At 36.5% G+C, this 22082-nt stretch overlaps 1 protein-coding gene across 1 annotated transcript in view; it reads left to right on the forward strand.

Moving 5' to 3' along the window:
* mahj (LisH and WD40 domain-containing protein mahjong) overlaps nucleotides 1-20556 on the forward strand; it is a 50701-nt gene extending 30145 nt beyond the window's left edge. Inside the window, exons 22-34 of the mRNA XM_068769759.1 lie at nucleotides 202-326; nucleotides 3718-3918; nucleotides 6145-6367; nucleotides 7907-8026; nucleotides 9324-9415; nucleotides 11019-11218; nucleotides 12632-12729; nucleotides 14230-14307; nucleotides 15068-15188; nucleotides 16090-16247; nucleotides 16982-17063; nucleotides 19009-19124; nucleotides 20453-20556. Coding sequence (XP_068625860.1) covers nucleotides 202-326; nucleotides 3718-3918; nucleotides 6145-6367; nucleotides 7907-8026; nucleotides 9324-9415; nucleotides 11019-11218; nucleotides 12632-12729; nucleotides 14230-14307; nucleotides 15068-15188; nucleotides 16090-16247; nucleotides 16982-17063; nucleotides 19009-19124; nucleotides 20453-20530 — 1692 coding nt within the window. The 3' untranslated portion in view covers nucleotides 20531-20556. The remainder of the gene's footprint in view (nucleotides 1-201; nucleotides 327-3717; nucleotides 3919-6144; nucleotides 6368-7906; nucleotides 8027-9323; nucleotides 9416-11018; nucleotides 11219-12631; nucleotides 12730-14229; nucleotides 14308-15067; nucleotides 15189-16089; nucleotides 16248-16981; nucleotides 17064-19008; nucleotides 19125-20452) is intronic.
* The last annotated feature ends 1526 nt before the right edge of the window (nucleotides 20557-22082 follow it).

Consider the following 22082-nt stretch of genomic DNA (forward strand, 5'->3'; position numbering starts at 1 on the left):
GGCTCTAAGAGGTCGAAGGCCTTCCACTCTGATTAAATAGTAAGATATAGTGACCTCAGCCAAGAGTCTCCTGGGACTCTCCAAGTTTAGCTACCAGGTGTGCTGTTTTTTATCGCCATTAAATCTTTATCTAATTTCTAATAAATTGCGTTTTGGAATTCCAATGACATCACTGTTAAAGTTTTTGTGTTCTACCCCCAGCCCCGGCTGTCGGTCGCTCGTACGAGTGGTAGTGGTTCTCTGCATCGTGACAGTCTTGATCACCACCATCATCACAGCATCCACGCCGACGGTGATAGTCCTTTACCACCGGTCATCAAGCTCAGGTAACGTCAGTTCCATCTCTTGGATTTGCATATGGCTATTTTTGGAAACATTTTCATATTAATAAATCTTTTAGTGTCTAAAGTCGTATGCCAGATGTTTTTAATTAAGTGCGATCATTTAAGTAAAGTAAATTTTTAGTTGTCTGCCGCCTATAAAGGAAGAAGGATATAAAGGAAGAAACACATTGAATCATTATTTATATACAATACCCGGGGATAAATATTGCACATCGACCTTTGGAAAGAGACAATCGGCTAATTTCGGCTTCGTAGAGCGTTATCTCTGTCGCACGAAATACAAATATTGCGGTATCTATTAGGAGCTGTTACAACAAATGTTATTTGCTTCATTTGATAATTATTTTTATTCTTTGTATAAAATACACCAATTTTTCAATAAGTGGGGTGGCTTTAGGTTGAGGTAAAATAAAAAAAACATATACACATTATCTTTACGTATTTAATTATTTAAGAAAATTACTACTGTACATAATAAAAACTATTATACCCATTGTTAAAATGAAATATTGTAATAAAAATAAAAATAGGTAGGTTTTACTAGCTCCTAATAGATACCGGACTGTTTGTATTTCGTGCGACAGAGATAATGCTCTACAGAGCCGAAATTAGCCGATGGTCTCTTTTCAAAGGTCGATGTTTAATATTTATCACCGGGTACTGTACATAAATTTATTTTACTTTCTTACTTTTTGTTGGCAACACCTTGTTGTTGGCAACACCGGTTTTAAGTTGGTAATTATTTAATTGACTTTGACAGTTTTTCAGTGCTGGCAACATTGACAGCTATGCTGTCAGAAAATGTTGACTTTTGACTGTATTTGTCAAGTAACGTACATTTATATGTTTATATAGTATTGTGTATATTTTAATTTTGACATTTTTAAAACAATATGCGAAAATGAATATTCTCCGTATCTAAATTATTTGAAAACGGAATCGATTTTCTAGAATAAGTAATTTAAGGTTACAATAAATATTTTATTTAGTTTTATATGTTTACTCTCTTTGAGATTACATTATGAAAATATTTCTAATATAAATTAATTATTTTTTATTAATTGTCGATTGTTTTAACATTATAAGCTTCAAGCTACCACCATTCAATAACATGATAGTACCTTTAGAGGAATATATTTAACCCTTAAATGCATAATGATGAAAATCTGCAACATACCACTTAAACGGTATAAATAGCAGTAAATGCATAGTGTTGTATATCTGCAACATAAGGTTTTGAAAAAAATTAAGTATAGGAATATTATACATATATTAATATATTTTCTTCTGCATTGTAGTGTACTTATTTGCAAAATATATATTTTTTAAAAGTATAAATAAATGTCATGCATTTAAGGTTTAATAACAATGCAATATAAGGAACGGCAAATGAATGCCGGCTTATTCCAGCGCTAGTAACGAAAGGGTTTAACCCTGAAATTCAACAAACCAAGTTACACACATTTATATCAACTAAAAACTATTGAATGCTATAATAAGATTTATTTAATAATATACATTTTATTTTATTATCTTTTGGTACTTTATTATTATAAATGATGCGATTCTAATAGATCTGGGTGCGTTTGGAACCCTAGTTAATAAAGGATGTCAATATATGGGACCTTAAAATCATATGATTGTATGATAGAAATTTCAGTTTGCTATAAGATCTTTTGTACTTATGTGTTTTCTATTCCATATGAAAATATAAAGAAAAAGATAAAATTCAATATTGGAACTTTTGATAGAAAAAAATCTTAATCGACAACTTATTATTTCGTTATTTTTTAATCAATTTTTTGTATTTTTTTTTCTTATGGCCCCCCCTTTATTGGAGGCCTCACGTACTCCCCTAACATGTATAAGGTTAAGGATTTTTATTTCCATTAAGTTATTCACACTCTTAATTTATATCTTCTGTCATATGTCACATAATCTGAATGATCTCTCTCTCTCTCTACTGCCACCCATCACAATATCTTCCAATGTTTATCATTTATTACATTCCTTTCTTTCATCTTCTCTCATTCTTCACCTCAGTTCTTAATATTACGTCTATACTTAGTCACATTTTGGTTATTCTACATCTTTTTCTTTATCTTTACAATTATACTCTTATTCTATTTTTAAACGGTTTTATTTAGTTCGACCCGCACGGAATTTGTTTATTTGGGTCAAAATTAGAAATTGAAATTTAAGCACCTTCCCGTTGTCAGATTGATCTGAAATTTGGTACACACATTTAATTTAGATGACAATACAATACAATAAAATCAATAACATTATAAATGTAAGATGGCCGCCGATACAAAATGGCGGATTACATATTTTTCCTTAAACCCCTCAATATGGGTATCAAATGAAAGGGCTACACAAGTAAAACACGATGATTATGTCAAAATTTAAAATTCAAGATGGACGCCGTTCCAATATGGCGGACTAGGTACATATTTTTCCACAACCACCACAATATGGGTATCAAAAAACCGTTTAACTTAAAAGTTTTTTTTAAATGTATTTATCTTAAACTAGTACTATACTGTTATTTAATAATATTTGACTTGTACTTCTTGCTTACATAATCTTGTATTAGTGGTAGGTTGGGTCTTATTACTATTCACTGTTTCTATTGTATATTAGGATGACCAAGAAAGTAATGTCGCTTTAAGTTAAATTCACACGACTACATATTTAACAAGTTTTTATTTCTAAGCAACAATATATTCACCTTCGTTATCAACAGCCTTTTGCCGTCTAGTATACAAATCAATGCCGAAGCAATAAAAATCAATAGGTTTTTCTGTATAATATGGTATCTATATTCCATAGACATATTAGCGTCCCTGGCTTTGCTTACTTTGCTTTTACAATTACTTTCTATATTTATATTTTTTTTTGCATGTGTACTGTGTTTAATAAGTATCTTAATTTATTTTAAAAACTGCCTAACAATGTCGACAGAAATGACCTTATTTTCCGGTTTCCCTAATATTAGACTCCAATATGCTTTGCAAGGTGCTATAGTTACAGAAGAAGCAGGAATAAACTCCACAACAACACATATTTTAATAAAGTTTAACAAAGATGTATACATATACACTTTATCAAAACAATCAGTCGACATCACTGCCAAGGATTCTTGTCATTTAAATATTCGTTTATTAAATGAAAGGATCTTTGGTATAGTTTACTTCGAATAGCTCTGACCATTCCAACGCCTAATGTGTGGGTTAACAGGCGTGGAATAATTGTGAACAACCTTTAATGCCCAATTAAGCATCCAATTTGAGTTAAATACTGGTTGTCATTGGCCGCCATCTTGAATTTCGGAGTGTTGTTGATAAATAAATATGTGAATAAATGTTGACAGGAAATTTCAAAGCACTCCCACCAGTGGTCCACCGACGGAGCACAAGCGTTCGCTTCAGAAGCAGCTGAGCGCAGCTGGTGGTGAGAGAGCGGTGTCACCACCTCGCGTAACTCTTCACTCCATCATCACCGAGTACCTTTACAATCAACACGCGCTCTGCAAGAATCCAGTTGTCACGTGTCCCCAGTTCAATCTTTTCGAGTAAGGACTCCATTTATCTACCAACGCTTCCTTCTATTTTTATTTATTTATTAATTCTCTTAACACATTATATTAAAATTCATAGGCATTCTTTTAAAATACCAGAATGGATTGGGATGAAATTCTTTGAGCAATGTGTTGCCGGTGATGACTTGGATCTGGGTGAGAAGAAGATCACCCAGCGAGCAATGGAGAGGATTACGCTTGGAACTTAACCGCGATATGGGATCTTGAGATGTATAGCTTGAGGAATTGCTCGTTTAAAATGGCAGTGAGCGATGCAACCTATTGCTCAGTGATTTCCAAACTGGTCTATATCGACCCCTAGAGGTCTATGACAACCTGCAAGGGGTCTACGTCAGCGAAAAAAAATTTGGAGGTCCATGAAATGAAAATGAAGGTCCACGATGGATCTCAACAAATACACTGATAGTACCTATTTACTTACATCATACTATCTTATAATATCAAAACAGTTACATTATTTATAAAAGTACATATGAAGTAAAAAAATTGATTATATTTGTTTATAAAATTGTGTAAGTTGTACGATGTTGGTATTCGCTTTGTGGTCGCAATACATTTTGAACTTGTAAAAACCTGAGAGTCGCAGTCTCAGAGCTTCGCTACCTTGCGCTGATTTGTTCAATTCGTCACTATATAAATACGAATGTGGGACAAATACGTTTATTCGTTTCCTGAATCTTGAAAAGGAAAGTGGTAAGAGAATATTTTAAGTAAAGGGTCTATCCAACACGGAAAAACATGGCAAGGGGTCTACGACACAAAAAAGTTTGGGGAACTCTGCTATGGCTCATGGGGCTGAAAGATTCACGAGTGATCACCACGAACTGGTAGACGTGGTGAGGGTAGACTCCAAGTGGACCGATGACATATTCAAGATGGTTTGAAATCGCTGGATACGAGCAGTGCAAGACCTGACATCGTAGCAATCTTTGGGAGTAGCACTATGCCTTGCAGTGGGTCGTCTATCGGCTGATATGATGATGAATGGGTGATGTGATACGGATGACGTCATCGCACGATTCACAAATAAGTTTTCTAGTGTCGTAACTGAAATACTACAAACTAGGTTTTAGAGTTTTACTATAATTGATTATGGAATAAACTATTGAAAGGATCTGGTATAGGGTGATTATTTATACACCAATACGTCACTACGCAAATTGAAACGCCGCAAAGTGAATTAAGATTTTCTATAGCAAACCATGTAAAGATGGAAGATAGGTTCCAGGATCACGAAAATATTATTTTTAAAAAGAAAATTGAACAAAGTAAACATTTAAAAAAAAAAAACAAAAAAAATATAACTCTGCCAATAAATAAATTGTACCTTTTTGTAATCAGAAACAACACGTAAAAATTTATATAAATTAATTATTATCTTTTTTTAAAAAGTACAACACTACGTAATTGAAACTGAACTCTTAAAATTAGCAGAACAAAGTGAAAATAAAACTGTTTTCAAATTGCGTTGATTTTTAGAGTAAGGGAATCCCCGAGTTTTGATGGCATGGCGCAATTAGAAACAAGAAAGAAAGTGTTGCCATCTTTTAGAAAAAAAAAGAAAATTTCAAAAAAAAATTACACTCGAACCCAAAACAATGCAACCTCGTAAATCTATCGACGCACAGTGAAAATTAGTACTAATTAAGTAGCGACGCAACTTCGAAAAAACGCAAAACGAAACGACGCAAAGCGAGGTATTGGTGTACCGCAGTTTTGAGGTGCCAGGTAATTTAAGACCTTGTAAAGTAGCGTACTTTGAGAGATCCCGGAGAAGCCTTAGCTCGGAGAACTATATTACTATATTATCGGATTAGGAGGCTTTCAAGGTCTTAGATTACTTCAGTGAAGGCTCCGAGGGGATCTCTGCTTCAGCTGTCGTTTATAACAGGATTTTATTTCGGATTTTAATATGGTAAATATAATTAGATAGTAAGTTTATTTTTGCGTATAATGTAATAGTAAAGGATTGTGTTTGCTACTGAACCGGGCATGTGCGCCGAAGTGTGCACATTGCATGGCGGTAGGCTGATGTTCGAATTTTCTCATTTGTGTTACATATTTAAAGATTTTAATGGTATATTCATTAAAAATAGAAGTTGGGATAATTCTTAGTGATTTTTTTTGTCTGTTGAAGTATGTTTGTTTTTGCGTATAATGTAATAGTAACAGAGTGTGTGTGTGTGTGTGTGTGTGCAGGCCTCACAAGTGCCCGGAGCCGGCAGCGGCTGGCACGTTGGCGGCGCTAGCGGCGCGGGGCGGAGCCGAGGCCGGCAACGTGTGCGCACGCGTCGTGCGGCGCGAGCTGGGCGCTCCGGCGCTGCGGCGCGCGCACTCGCGCCTCGTGCACGCGCACTTCGCGCCCGTGCGCACGCTGCGCCTGCAGGACGACGACTCCTTCTTCACGCACACCATATTCCACGTGAGCGACGCCCCGCCCCTACATCTGGACATAGATGCGCACATTCAACATACATATAAACGTACATTCATACATAGATACATGCATCCATACATAGATACATAGGAACATGCATTACACATAGATACGTGCATTACACATAGATACGTGAATTAATACATAGACACATGCATTCATACATAGATACATGCATTCATACATAGACACATGTATCCATACATAGATATGTGAATTCATAAGTAGACACATGTATCCATGCATAGATACATGCATTCATACATAGGTACATGCATTCATATAAAGATACAAAATTCATATATAGATTCATCATTCGTAACATTCAAAGATACAGCATTAATACATAAATACATGCATTTGTATCTACAAATGCATGTATTATCTATCTAGATACATGCATTCATTTATAGATTCAACATTCATAACATTAATAGATACAGTATTAATACATAGATACGTGCATTTGTAAATAGATGGATACATGCATTTATATATAGATACATGAATTTATACATACAGACAAGCATACATACATACATATTAATTACGTTACACAATACATTATGGATCATTTATCTTAATTGTTGAAAGTCGCGCTATTCGTATATAGCCTAGGTTGAGGATTTGACGAGGTGTCTCCACAGATTTCTATGACTTGCTTTTCTGTGTGCTTCCGTTAATATGAGGCCCTTCACCACCCATACATACGTATACTTACACACACATCCACGAGAGCGACTCCCCGCCCCAATATATATATATATATACCCACACATTTTTTTTAATGACCCCCGCTATTGGGGGCCTCTCGTACCCCTATTTATGTTGGGATAGGGACTTTACAAGCATTAAATTTATTCACTTAATTACCCACACATTAACGCATGGACAACACTCGCGCATGCATCTGATTATAACAACCTATTGAAACGTGGTATATTGATTCTCTATATACGTATAGTGAAGGGATCATCACCATCATCATTTCTGCAATAGAAAGTCCATAGCTGGAAGTGGGCTTCCCATGAAGGTTTGTAATGGAATAGCCTAGAAGCGTCCTGCATCCAGCCTTCACAACCTTAACAAGGCCAGAGTCTGTGTTTGGCACTAATCAGTGTAACATATCTCCTAAAGATGCCCCGTGGAGGGGTGAAACACGTGTTGAGTGATTTAACGGTGGCGGTTGTGTAATTCGCATAGTTGCCGCATACGCATTTATCAGCGGGCTGGCGGGCGGTGCATTTCATCGCACGACTACCACTGCATGTGCGGAAGTGGCTAAATATTGGTCCTTTTCTTACTTAACAAGGCCGTCTATCTGTGGTCTTTATTCCATAACCTTAAAGCCCACTGCCATTTCGACCTGCCAATCCGATGGACTATTTCAGTTAATTTAGTTCTCGGATTCTCAAAAATAAATTATAGTTATATATAGTCCCTAGTGGGGGAGTCCTATACCCAGTAGATATGCTAGGTATGAGAATTGTCTTTGCCTGTCTCCATATACTTCTCTTTCTGCAGCCGACGCAACAGCAACTCCTGGCTGCGACGTCGTCCGGTGACATTCGGATATTCAATCTCTTCAGCGGGGCTGAGGAAAGTTCCTACCAAGTTCTGGAGTCGTATATATACCACATGCAGGTATGTTATCACCACCACATATATATTCATATATAAGACAATTTCTCTCAAATATGTAGGTATATGCTTAAAAAAATAATAATGCGTTGTTTTGAAAACAGAGAAACGACAAATAAAATTATTATTTAAATTATCCATTCCTTTTAAAAGTTTGTTCTGCAATATTTTATATTATCACTTTGACATTTCAAATATAAACTGCTATACCGACCGGCGACCGCAACGGACGCCATCTTAACAACATTGTTAACAGCGCCATCTATGAAGTGTCAAGGTTAAACAGACACTGCTTTACCGACAATAAATAAGCACGGCGCAATATAAAATAGAATTATTAAAGAAACTAATTTCTCTATATATGTGTATATCTACATGTTTTTTATTTATACATATATATATATGTATGTATTATATGTGTATGTATATATATAAGCGGCGCCTTTTTTATACGTTTATGAACAACTAGCGCCATAAATAACATGAGAGGTTATCAGAGAATCTGTCTTTAAAAATTCCGGCGCATTCTTCGCTGTTCATCACCAAATCTTTCACCACACAGGCCGTTCGATTGGAATGATTTACCGCTGAATATAAGACGCGCTGACTCACTGCTCTCACTAGACCTATGATTATTTATCTGTTAATTCATTTTTTTATCTGTTTCTTCATTTTTTCGGAGGCAAATGTGATATAAATCAGTTTCTAACTTTTATTTATTATTGTATTATATTTGTATGATATTATACATTATTTAAGTATATATGTTAAATACACATGTATGTATGTTTGTAAATATGTATATTTTGTTTATGTTAACTACCCATTATTTATACTTCTACTGTTTCCATACTATGGTTGTATGTAAGATATTGCCTCGTGTGATAGACCGCACATTGTACTTTCTTGTTTATTATTATGAAATTATTTAAATGTATCCTAGCGTGTACAATAGAGATTATTAAATAAATTTATCTTTTTGATTATATTATTATGTATTTGTATATAATAATGTGTTTTAATTTCTGTACATACTACTTCCAAGTTCAAAATATTCTGTCGAAAAAAATTTAAAAAGAAGCTGGATAGTTACTCTTTTAACGAAATTTACTTTAGATAAACCTAAGTTGATTTATTTACATGGTTGATATTATAATGTACACATCAAATGGAGGCAACTGTTGAACTTCTAGCAGGTTCTTCTCATAGAAGCATTCAGAGCTGGTGGTAGCTTACTACTTAAAATTTTAAAAATAATCGAATATTAAAAAAAATATATATATATTTTTAATTATCACAGGCTAGCAGAGACGGATTGTTACTCCTGGCGTCTGCAACCACAACCTGGAGGCCGCTTTCAGCACTCTGGAACATGAAGGAATTCGAACAGCTGTTAGTATATATATGTGTGCTCATTTGATTTTAAGTGATATACTTTTTAAAAGACTCTTGCCAAAATGGCATTTGCATATTCTACGGGTATGAAGTGGCAGGAAAGGCTTTTATAGTGAAGCTCTAAGGCTCTATTGGATTGGAATCATGCCGAGTTCTTAGATCACTTCGGTGAACACTTCATAAGTGACTAAACTCAAGGGTCCCCACAAGTGGACTTTGGGATGTCAACTCGGTACTATACTCATATTGGTATATCACTATATAGTATGATTGTTTATATCTGTAAAAGCTTTAAAGATGTACGTAATGATAATATAGTAATAATGAATTTTTAAAATTCGAATTTATATTTTTAAAAATAATAATTATTTATTATCTGTGCTAGACTTTGTATTGACACAAGTTATTAGTCCATTCCAATAAAAAATGTAATATATTTAAATTGAATACTTTATACAGGATGATTGGAAATATATGTAAAAGATTTAAAAAAAAATATCTGAAGAATGAGATATTGATCCCTTTAAAGGTTTTACGGCCATAACCTATCATACTGTACAGTACCCGGCGATATATATTTCACACATCGACCTTTGGAAAGAGACAATCGGCTAATTTCGCGCTATCTCTGTCGCACAAAATACAACACACAAAATGTCACATAGATAGTGTGTGACAGAGATAGTGCTTTACTAAGCCGAAATTAGCCGATTGTCTCTTTTTAAAGGTCGATGTAAAATATTTATGGCCGGGTACTGTATATAAAATTTCCACATATGTAGATCACGATATATCTGAAACTAAAAGGCTTTAAATTTTTTTAATAATATTGCTGATACCTAGGATATGACAGCTGAGAATTTTCGGAAATTCGACCAAAGGTTTTGAGTATATAAAGTTCGCGAAGAGAGGGGATAGCTAGCTACATACATCCTGTATATACAAGATATATACATGACAGTATTACAGTCAGTTTACAACAAAATCCTTCAGTTTCGTGTATACAGGATGATTGATTATTGTTGTGAAAGCTTGAAAGGAATGAATATATAGCTCATTTGCTGTAAAATTTATGGTACATCCTGTACAAAAATCTACAGTTTTAAAAATAATAAATAATGTAATAATAATATATTAACACGTTGAACGCCATGGCGGACACCATGTGTCCGACAGCATACTGTCCCCTGGGGCCACACCATTAAATCGAAAATCGTCAAAAAATCGCCAAGGTGTTTTTTTGCAAATGTTGTCAGTAAAACCCTTAAAAATAATGGGCGATTTACCCATTATTTTTCAGCGGGGCCGCGCGGGTCACATGCCTAGGTAAACACAGTCGAAACACTGTCCGCTGGCTCCCTAGAGGCTTCTGAAGTGATCGAAAGCATGCGGACACGTGGTGTCCGACGCGGCCTCTTGGACCCAACACGATGGCAGTCACATGGTGTCCGTCGCGGCCCACTGAACTAAATATGGTTTTTAGTCTGGCGTTCAACGTGTTAAGAAAATTTGTATTTTTAACATTAGCGACGTATATATTCTTTTAAAAAATTCTTCTCAATTGAAAACAATAAAAAAGTAACATGGTACACCCCGGCAGCAGTTTTCAACTGGACAACGAGGAGTATGTGGAGTTCTCGAAGATGTCCGACGAGCGGATCATCGGGACGAAAGGCGAGACCGCTACAGTGTTCGACACGCGCACCGGCCGCGAGCTGATGACCCTCGCGCCGGCCATCAGCAACCAGTACGCCAAGAACCGCGCCACCTTCAACCCCACCGATGAGCTGGTGCTATCAGGTAAGCCTCCCGCAGGACAACACGTAGCACTCACGATATAGTCAAAGTCGAGGATTACCTTTGACTCAAAGTCAATCAGGTAGCAATGGATCATCGTTGCGAAATCGAATCAAAAGAATAATGGGACCAACTAGTACAAATATAACAACGGCAACAACGAGAATCATGAGAACAACGTGAATCACGGGAACAACGACAATCACGATAACAAGTAGAATCACGGGTACATCGAGAATCACAAGAATATGGAGAATCAGGGGAACAACGAGCATTACGAGGACAAGAAGAATCGCGGGAATAACGAGAATCACGGGAACAACGAGAATCACAAGAATATGGAGAATTACGGGAACAATGAGAATTATAAGAATATGGAGAATCACGGGAATAACGAGCGTCAAAAGAATATGGAGAATCACGGGAACAACGAGAATCGCAAGAATATGGAGAATCACGGAAACAACGAGAATCACAAGAATATGGAGAATCACGGGAATAACGAGTATCAAAAGAATATGGAGAATCACGGGAACAACGAGAATCACGAAAACAAGTAGAATCACGGGAACAAGAAGAATCACAGGAACAACGAAAATCACGAGGGCATGAAGAATCGCGGGAACAACGAAAACAACGGCTTTGAACGAATATCACCAACGTAGCACGAAAAATTACTTGTCGGAAGTGGCAGCCTGTGGTGCACATAGCCTGTGACAAGAGCTACTAGTTTTTTTTTAAATTTATCATTTCGTTAATATTGTTCAAATTTGATTTAAATTTGCATTGGCCGCACAAAAAGAGGGTTGATCCATACAAAACAGATTTGTGTGTGTAATATTTGGTTGATCATTTAAAATAAATTCTTTGAATTTAACGTGAGTTGAACCTATTCATATATACATATATATATATATATATATATATATATATATATATATATATATATATATATATATATATATAATAAAAAGAAGTGTCTGATATAATATTAAATAATATAATATTAAACCAAAATAAACTAAATAATTTTTTTTGCTAAATTTTACGCGGATGTAGTCGTGGGAACAGAGCGAGGATATATATATACATATATATATATATATAATTTAAAAAAAAACTAAATTTGTTTTACGAAAAGTGATTTTTTAAATACATTTATTACTAAATTACACCATGGCAGTACGGTATTCTGAATATTATGAAATTTATTATAAGAAAGTATCTTTTTACCTATAAATAATCTAACATAGTTTGCCAGCATAATTATAGCCAAGGCATAGGGCACAATAGAATCACATATTTAATTGTTTACTATGTTATACGAAGGTCATATAAACTTTTTTTTATTTGGTGTGCCTATTTAAAATAAAAGTTATATATATTGACGTAACAAATGCGCTTTCCCACCGACAGATGGCGTTCTATGGGACGTGAACACGGGCAAGGAGATTCACAAGTTCGACAAACTGAACCAAACGCACAGCGGCGTCTTCCATCCGAACGGGCTCGAGGTATGTCAACCAACATTCATCACCACATCACTCCACATGGGCCTTCACCAAAGTTCACTATGAAGACTGTTCTTGCATTTAACTATGTTGTTATTTCACCCAGTTGGGGCTAAACCACGCCCTATCTATCGTGGTCGCCACTCGGGAACCTCTTCCCCCCCACCTGCCACTTCAGACGAGAAATACTTTGAGTCATGTCTGACTTTGGTTGGATCGCATATCGAAGCACCTAGCATGACCCTTTTCTTTGCTATTTGACTGACTTTAGTTTTCTTGTAAGGTCTTTCGTAAATGACCATGTGTCAGATCCTGGGATGCTGTTCTTTGATATGAACCAGTTTTTTTGGTAGAAAAAAAAGTACCCAAGCCACCAAGGTCCTGAAAATGGTAACATGGCGAGTGCTTGGACTATTTTTTCCCAGAACACTTTCAAAATTGAACTGGTTCTGGTGGACCACCCGAAGTTACCATATCCCCAAAGCTGGACAAAAACGTGAAGATTGGGTCCTTGGTTTCAACCATGAATTAAAGACTTTGGAAAATGCAAGTTGTCACAAGTTCGCTAAGCCAAATAGGTGAAGTCAAGCCAAGGTCTTTGATATTCCAACCATATAAATTTGGACCCCGAGCTCACAAATTGTAAAACCCGAAATTTTGACCCACTAAGTTCACCTGCACCAACCTTTTTTTACCCACGTTAGCCTTTTTAAAATTTCTACGCCCCCCTATGTGACATCAATCAACTCGTGTCGAGTATATCTTACATTGCCAAGGGGGGCAACAATGAAATTGCCCTCCTGAGGGGCAAGGGCTTCACGTTGGGAAACACTGCTACATACGATCAGTTTCTATTATAGAACTTTTAAGTATGCCTACGCACACACGCACAGACAGACACACACAGACACACGCGCACACATATACATCAGATGTCTCACTTTGAGCATAATCCTATACATCTTCAGATGATTCCCAATTTGTTCCATCTGATTCTATATCGGAACATTCTTCACTTATGTTCCTTAGCTTTATCAATTTGAGTTAGCTGAACAGCCAGGAATCACGGAGCCGGAGCCAAGTCAGTCGAATACAGTGATTGCGGAATGATATCAATCAAGTTTCTTTGTAATAAAAAGTTGCCAAGAACTAATGCAGTATGACATCGACCAATCATTCAAAGTGGTTTGGGCTGTGCCAAATCATATTCCAACTTTTGACAAACAGACGCTTTGCAGAGACAGTTCTGTAGACCTAGGAAAAAAAATACCCGCCTTTCTAATGCCTGGGAGATTTAAATGACAATTTTACTTTACTTTTTTATATATACATCTATGTCGGTGCTCTGTTGTTTCGGTCGGCGTCGACAGATGGCGCTAGTTGTTCGTGAACGTATAAAAGAGGCACCGCGCGGCAGAATCGACATTAATACAGCAGACTCGATAACGACACGACGTATATATATGTGTATATATATGTATATATATGTTTTTTTATTTCCAGGTGATTTCAAACACGGAGGTGTGGGACCTGAGGACGTTCCACCTGCTGCGGACGGTGCCGACCCTGGACAAGTCGGAGGTATAGGCTTCAGCCATCCAATATGATACTCTTTACAGGCGTTTAAAATATCATGGGAAGGTGATGCGATTGTAGCGCCATCTATGTTCATATACCAATTTATGCGATGGCGTTTTCTACCTTCCATCAAAATATGAAATGTCTACCTTGCACAAAGCTAGGACATACATTGCTGATGATGAAAGATATCCAATAAAAATGGTTAAAATTGGCCTAAATCCAGGATCTTCCGATGACTTGAAAAAGTCCATCTGTCTACCTTACTGGCAGACGTTAAGGGCTAATTCTGCCGGTCTATGGTCTTCACTCCAGGTCTTCAAGGCACCAACGCTTATCTGTTATGTGGCCTTTTTATTTGGTATCGGGGTAGAAATTTTCAGGATAGATACAAGATATCCTAGCCTCTGGGGGAAGGGCAGGCTTTATGTGGGTTTTATACAGGATCTCCTACGGAACTTCCGCTGCCTCTTAGTACACTGCCAAGACATATCTGTCTCCTCCGGAATCTTCGTTGAACTCTTGCCATACGAGAACACGTCACGTTGCTGCCCTTCTCCGGTTCGTATTGAGTGGAAGATTAAGAATGAACGATTAGCACGCTATGTGGTCTACCCACTACTACTTGGTTACTTTCGTTTGCCAAATAGCCTTTAGAAATCCTAAAAAGCCTTCTCCATGGCCCGTTGAGCGGCTATGAGTTTCCCAATGAGACTCAGAACGAGAGATTGCTTTATGTAATGGTTATCACTGGTAATTGCAGGTGATCTTCAATCCGACGTGCACGGCGTTGTATGCTGTGTGTTCAGATCAGGACTCTGAGGAGAGGAGCCAGTTCGACACCAGCTTTAAGACCTTGGACCCATACGACTACTCAAGCATAGGTGAGTTGCTGTTGCCTTCATTCATGGTCTCTTGCCCTGATCAATAACTTAGGTGAACTGAGATGGTGGGGATCTTTTGGGGGAGGCAGTCTTGTAGTACACGATATACATCATCATAGACTCCATCGTTATACCAGCTTTAAGACCCTGAAACCTTACGACTACTCCAGCAAGAGACAGGCTATCGCCTACACCATGGTTGCACAGACTTATTAAGACTAGGGGCCGCTCGGGCAATTCATGAACTGATGGCGGGCCGGCCGCCAGAAGTATACGTAATTTTTTTTTTTTGATTTTATTCTGGAATAGAATTCAATATATTTCGAATGTACGAGAGTATTATTTTTGCTGTCGGCGGGCCACCAGTATTCGACCGGCGGGCCGCGGTCTGTGCATCCATGGCCTACACTCATCATCTAAAGTCTAGACTATGACGGTCTTTGCCGTGCAGTACACGATATATATCATCATCATAGACCAACCCCAACATTCCACTTTGATATATTACGTCATAGAAGCTTCGCTCTTTACCCTGCACCCCCCCTCGTATAACGAAACGTTGAAGTGGGTTATATATCTTTGTAATAATGCTAAATATTTAGTTAGGATTTTAGATATTTTCTAAATAGTTTTTTTATGCGCCCCGTATTATCCAAATAAAAATCCGTACTTTTTTAAAAATTTTAGACGCCTTTTCTATACATATATACATTAACATACTGTATAACATTAATGATGTTTTGTATATGTCGGCCATTTATTATTGGCTAATTCTCTTTAAGCATATTTAATTTATATGTTATAAGTTTATGTAAATATATGTAACATTGTTATGTCTTGTATTAGACACATATCAGTTGTACATGTAAAATAAAAATATATTATCTGTATCCGTTTTTAGCGACGATCGACGTGAAACGGAACATCTATTCGTTGGGCGTGTCGCGGTACGGCACACAGATATCGCTGGTGGAGAACATGGGTGACTTCGATCAGGTTCAGGAGTCATGCGTCAAGCTGTACGACGTCGGACGCAAGCGTGACCACGACGACGACGCGGTGAGACACTAAACCATCTTGACCCTCGATTCTTGAAGCTTTCCGAAGTGGCAGTAATTAGCCAGGCGATATCGAATGATGAGTTTCAGGTTCAGACATTGAGCTTCCATGGATCGTCTTCCAAAGCAATCCAAGAGCTATGCTGTCTCCTTGACCTTCGATATTTTAATAGGATTTACACCAAGTGCCTTCACCAGCCACCTTGATCTTGAATCATAAATCACACTTGACCACCAGTGTAACCCAAAAGGAAACGAATCTCCAACTTTTGAACAGCGCCAAATTTGCCTGATGAACTACATTGTGGTGCCGACCATAGATCAGGGGTGATCAACCTGCAGCTCGAAAGCCACGTGGCTCTTCGAACAATTATTTTTGTCTCCGATTGATTGTCGAATTATTTCAATATTTAAATTTTTATAACCCATGTCAGCTGCTGGGAAATCGAAACAAATTACTGGCGTGAATAATTATTATTATTATTGCAGCACAACATTAGCGAAATACAAACAGCGATCGTAATTAACTAACCGGCGTCTTAAGTATCATTAGGAGTGCTGTCATATACGTGTGCATATATCTAACTTCAATGCACATGTTTTGTACTTTTATTATATAATTTGAATAAATATGATTTTCAAAAAATTTCAAATTTCGAACATTGGCACCAACGATCAAGGAGCTTGGTCACCCCTGATGTATATAAATAATGATGTATGACGTTCTTCTTATAGGAGGAGGATGAAGAAGAAGACATGGCGGGAGGATCTGAGAATGACGACGGCTCGGACTCCGGATCAGACAACGATGACGACCGTAAGTTACTAGAACAGCAAGATTTTTTTTGTGGTCACTTTTTTGAAGATCTGCTCTTTTGTCCTTTTCAAAACATTGCGGACCGACCACGAGTAAACTCGTGATGCGTTTTTTGAGGACCTGCTCTTTTGTCCTTCTCAAAACATTGCTGACCGGCCACGAATAAACTCGTGATGCGTTTTTTGAGGACCTGCTCTTTTGTTCTTCTCAAAACATTGCTGACCGGCCACGAGTAAACTCGTGATGCGTTTTTAGAGGACCTGCTCTTTTGTCCTTTTCAAAACATTGCTGACCGGCCACGAGTAAACTCGTGATGCGTTTTTTGACGACCTGCTCTCATGTCCTTTTCAAAACATTGCTGACCGGCCACGAGTAAACTCGTGATGCGTTTTTTGAGGACCTGCTCTCATGTCCTTTTCAAAACATTGCTGACCGGCCACGAGTAAACTCGTGATGCGTTTTTTGAGGACCTGCTCTCATGTCCTTTTCAAAACATTGCTGACCGGCCACGAGTAAACTCGTGATGCGTTTTTTGACGACCTGCTCTCATGTCCTTTTCAAAACATTGCTGACCGGCCACGAGTAAACTCGTGATGCGTTTTTTGACGACCTGCTCTCATGTCCTTTTCAAAACATTGCTGACCGGCCACGAGTAAACTCGTGATGCGTTTTTTGACGACCTGCTCTCATGTCCTTTTCAAAACATTGCTGACCGGCCACGAGTAAACTCGTGATGCGTTTTTTGACGACCTGCTCTCATGTCCTTTTCAAAACATTGCTGACCGGCCACGAGTAAACTCGTGATGCGTTTTTTGAGGACCTGCCCTTTTGTCCTTTTCAAAACATTGCTGACCGGCCACGAGTAAACTCGTGATGCGTTTTTTGAGGACCTGCCCTTTTGTCCTTTTCAAAACATTGCTGACCGGCCACGAGTAAACTCGTGATGCGTTTTTTGAGGACCTGCCCTTTTGTCCTTTTCAAAACATTGCTGACCAGCCATGAGTAAACCCTTGATGTTTTTTTTTTTCGCATCGCTGTTGTATTCTCTATTGGCGACCATACAGTGCAATTGTGGTTCCGTATAACACAAGATGTTTCTCTTATACAACCCGCCAAATCTATTGTTGTAAAAAATATTCAAAAATTTAAAAAACCACTGAACGTAATAAAGAATATTTGAATAAATCATACGCGGATGCTTTATCTGTGAAAACTGCATCAGATGAGAGCGACTCTGATATTAGGCTTCCGAAATATCGAAAAAGAAATATAGCATCAGATAGTGACAACGATTTGAAAGAAGAGTGGAATGAACTCATTACTCCAGGATTTCCGGACAGGAGACCACGTCTTAGAAAAAATAGTCACTGCCAGAAAAGTAAGTCCGACTAGATTGTATAGAGTTTGCTGTTCAAAGGTAAAACGAATCGAAACTAGATATATTTGTAAAAGGTGTTAGGCAAAAAGTAATATTAAAAGTTGAATAATAAATCATTTTTATATTTATTGTTTTACTTCCACATACAATTACGAAATAATGGCCGGCGACATGAGATATATTTTCAGTAAAATTGCCATTCAACAATATGTCAAGATCTTTCATTCATTCATTCATTCCTCTGTTGTTCTCATTCTCTTTCATTCCTTTTCATGCCTTGTTACTTTTCATACATCGTCTTTCTTCCTTTGCCTTACCTTCAAAATACTCTAACAATTCTACATTTTTATTTATGATATATTTTACAATTTTTATATTTATTAACGTTTTATTTTGGTTTTTCTATCTTCGATCCACTTACATCTTATTCCTTTTTATTACTGCTCCGATTATTATCCTAAAGTAGTCCAGAAAGATCTGAAGTCCCTCTTGGTTAATTAGCAAGATGTTATTTTCCTCTATTCTTGCGAACTGAAAGCTTGCAGTGAACAATAAATATATTTACAGTGGCCACGAGTTTACTGCGCAACGCGGTGATGGGGCTGGGGGAAGGCGCCAGCTCTGGAGACGACTCCGCCGACGAGGAGGTGCGTCCAAGGAGGGTGGTACGCTCTCGCAGACGGGTGAGTGAATTATCTATTCAGTCATTTGAATTCACCATAATTTCATCGAAACTAGATTATCAAAAGCTAACATATAATGCAGAGTTCCCCAAACTTGTGTCGTAGACCCCTTGCCATGTTTTTCCGTGTTGTGTAGACCTCTAATATAATATAATATATATATGTATATAATATAATCATATATCTAATATTACAGTCTCCTGAAATAGTTGAGGTAAACATAAAAATATTAAATCGACATCAACAACTGTTTTAGGTTTGGATTCGTATTTCAATACGAGTTTCGCAAAAAATCAACTACTCGTTTTCATGTCGGCTAGAACTGACTCAGGAATTTAGTTTCAACATTCCATTTAAACCAGAGTTCCCCAAACTTTTATGTGTCGTAGACCCTTTGCCATGTTTTTCCGTGTCGGGTAGACCCCCTACTTACCTGATATTGATTTCCTGTAAATATCTAACTGTAGTGAAATTTGGTGTTAAAAACTTAAAGTAAAAACACATGTTAATTTATACATTTATTAATTAAATTTAAATTAAAACTACTCAAAATAAAATTTTGTATCTGTTATGTAAAATATATGTAACATTAAATAAACTATAAATAAAATAGCATAAGCAATAAGTCAATATTTTCAGTGAGAAGGATGAAACTGATGCTTTAATAATAAATTATCAACATTTGGCGTCAATTCAATCTGTTTTTGATATTATAAGATAGTATGACGTAAGTAAATAGGTACTTTCAGTGTATGTGATGACATCCACTATTGTGGACCCCCATTTTCATTTCATGGAACACCAAATTTTTTTTCGCTGACGTAGACTCCTTCCAGGTTGTCATAGACCCATAGGGGTCGATATATACCACTTTGGGAATCACTGATATAGTGGCATCGTTAAAACTAAGACGGTTCCTAATGCAAGTAATTTTTTTATCACAAATCAATAACGTATTATTATAAAGATTCATGTATAAGACTTGGTGGATTAGTAATAGCCGTGGCTGTCTTGCGATTGTAGGTCTCGGCTTCGATTTCCAGGACATGTCCATGATGAGATTGCTTGCTGATGATAAAATTGATCACTAACAAATTTCCAGAGGTTGGGCAGCAGTGTCCTCTGCATATCATAATACTACACTATGATCGCCAACACGTCTATCAAGCGCATTGATTATAGTATATATAGTATATCCCCCCCATAGATATCTTTGGGGGAAGCCTGTGTCGTGGGCGTATAACACAAGGAAATTATGAATCCATATTTAAATTAAAATATTGTTTATGTGCATACTTGTATGTATATTGATGTGTGTTTGTGTTTAGGGGCAGGCGCAACAACAGGAGCACCACAGCAGCGACAGCGACGGCGACCTGGACATCATAGAGTTCGATCTGGACTAGCGCCCAATAAATATGTTGATTGTTCACACTCGATTATCATTTTACTGCCCATCTCACCCAAACAGCTTTAATACAATGAGATATACCAATAACTAAACATCCTGTATAGGAGGTAAAACCTTCCTAGTGAGCGGGTATCAATAATCCAAGCCAAGGTCCTAGTGAATCCAAGGGACCTCAGGTAAAACAAATTCGCTTCACAGCTTATCAGTATAAAGTAACAAGTATGCAATTTGAGGTCCTAGAAGGTACCACTAAAGGGTCAAACCAATCAGCTATTTATATATGTAAGTAGTGAAACTGTCAATGCTAGCAAGAGGTTCCAGAAAAAGTATTTTCCCAAATAGTTTGTATACATTTGTAATTAATTCTATATGCCTGGCTGGTATTGATGACATTAAACAGGTTACTCTTTTTTTTTAAATAATTTTTGGGGCATTTAAATATGCTTTTTATATTTTTGTTTTTAATACTTTTAATATTGACAGATTGAGTCACGATGCAGTTTTCTTGTACATTTGTTCTGTCAGTCTATTGTTACATATTATCTTACTGTGACATAGTTTTGTAAAATTATAATTAAATCACCACCATCATTTTTATTTATTTAATCTGTTAAACTTTCCACACACTCTCAAAGTCAATCTAAAGAAAAAGGAATGAATAATTAAAAAAATCATTACATTATAGACATTATAATATGATGTTTATGTACCTAATATAGTTTTGATGTTATAAACTTTCATATATGTACAAATATATACAAGATAACAATGACATTGGACAGAATGGCACCTATATACCTACAGTTTAAAGTGAATAAAAATGTGATGAACTTTCAAATAAAACACCAAAAAATTCCACCAACCTATGTTACAATATTAATTTTTTCTATTGAACACAATAGGCAAGGTACTGTGTCAGTAAAATCTATAAGAGCAGCTTGTTTTATAATTACCACAACTATTCGGTAATTTTCTTTTAAAAAAAAGTCAACGTAATCTAAGATTCCTTAATAACTATATATTACCTCTGCCCGCGACTTCATCCTCTTGAAATATTGAGTTTTTTTAAGAATTGTTCTAAAATGAAAGTAGCAAAGTTACTCATTATATCAGCTATCTACCAGTGAAAGTCCTGTCAAAATCAGTCTAGCCATTTCAAATTTCCAGAAATAAAAAGACAGACAAAAACTTAAAATGTAATACTGATATGTACCATACATATTTATCCATATGCATGCATAAAAAGCAGTTATTTTAATATTACAGACATTCCAATTTTATTTATATGTGTATGTGACAAAACATACAAAAAGCTCTATCATGCTACATTTGATCTATTTACTTTTGTTATTAGCTCTCATCTTGTATTGTTGTGGATTAATAATATACTGTATTTTAAGGATAAACAAAGGGCTTCATTTTAAAAAAGATATTACTCAAATGTTTATTATAATTTAAAATTACAAAATATGATTTATTTAAAACAAATTGACAAGTTATCTGATCCCTGTAATCAATATTATAAAATAATAATTAACATAAATCAA

This window comes from Battus philenor, unplaced genomic scaffold (assembly GCF_028537555.1).
Source record: "Battus philenor isolate CCGP_79_NKW_IND1 unplaced genomic scaffold, ilBatPhil1.0.hap1 SCAF_29, whole genome shotgun sequence".
Classification (NCBI taxonomy): Eukaryota; Metazoa; Arthropoda; class Insecta; order Lepidoptera; family Papilionidae; genus Battus; species Battus philenor.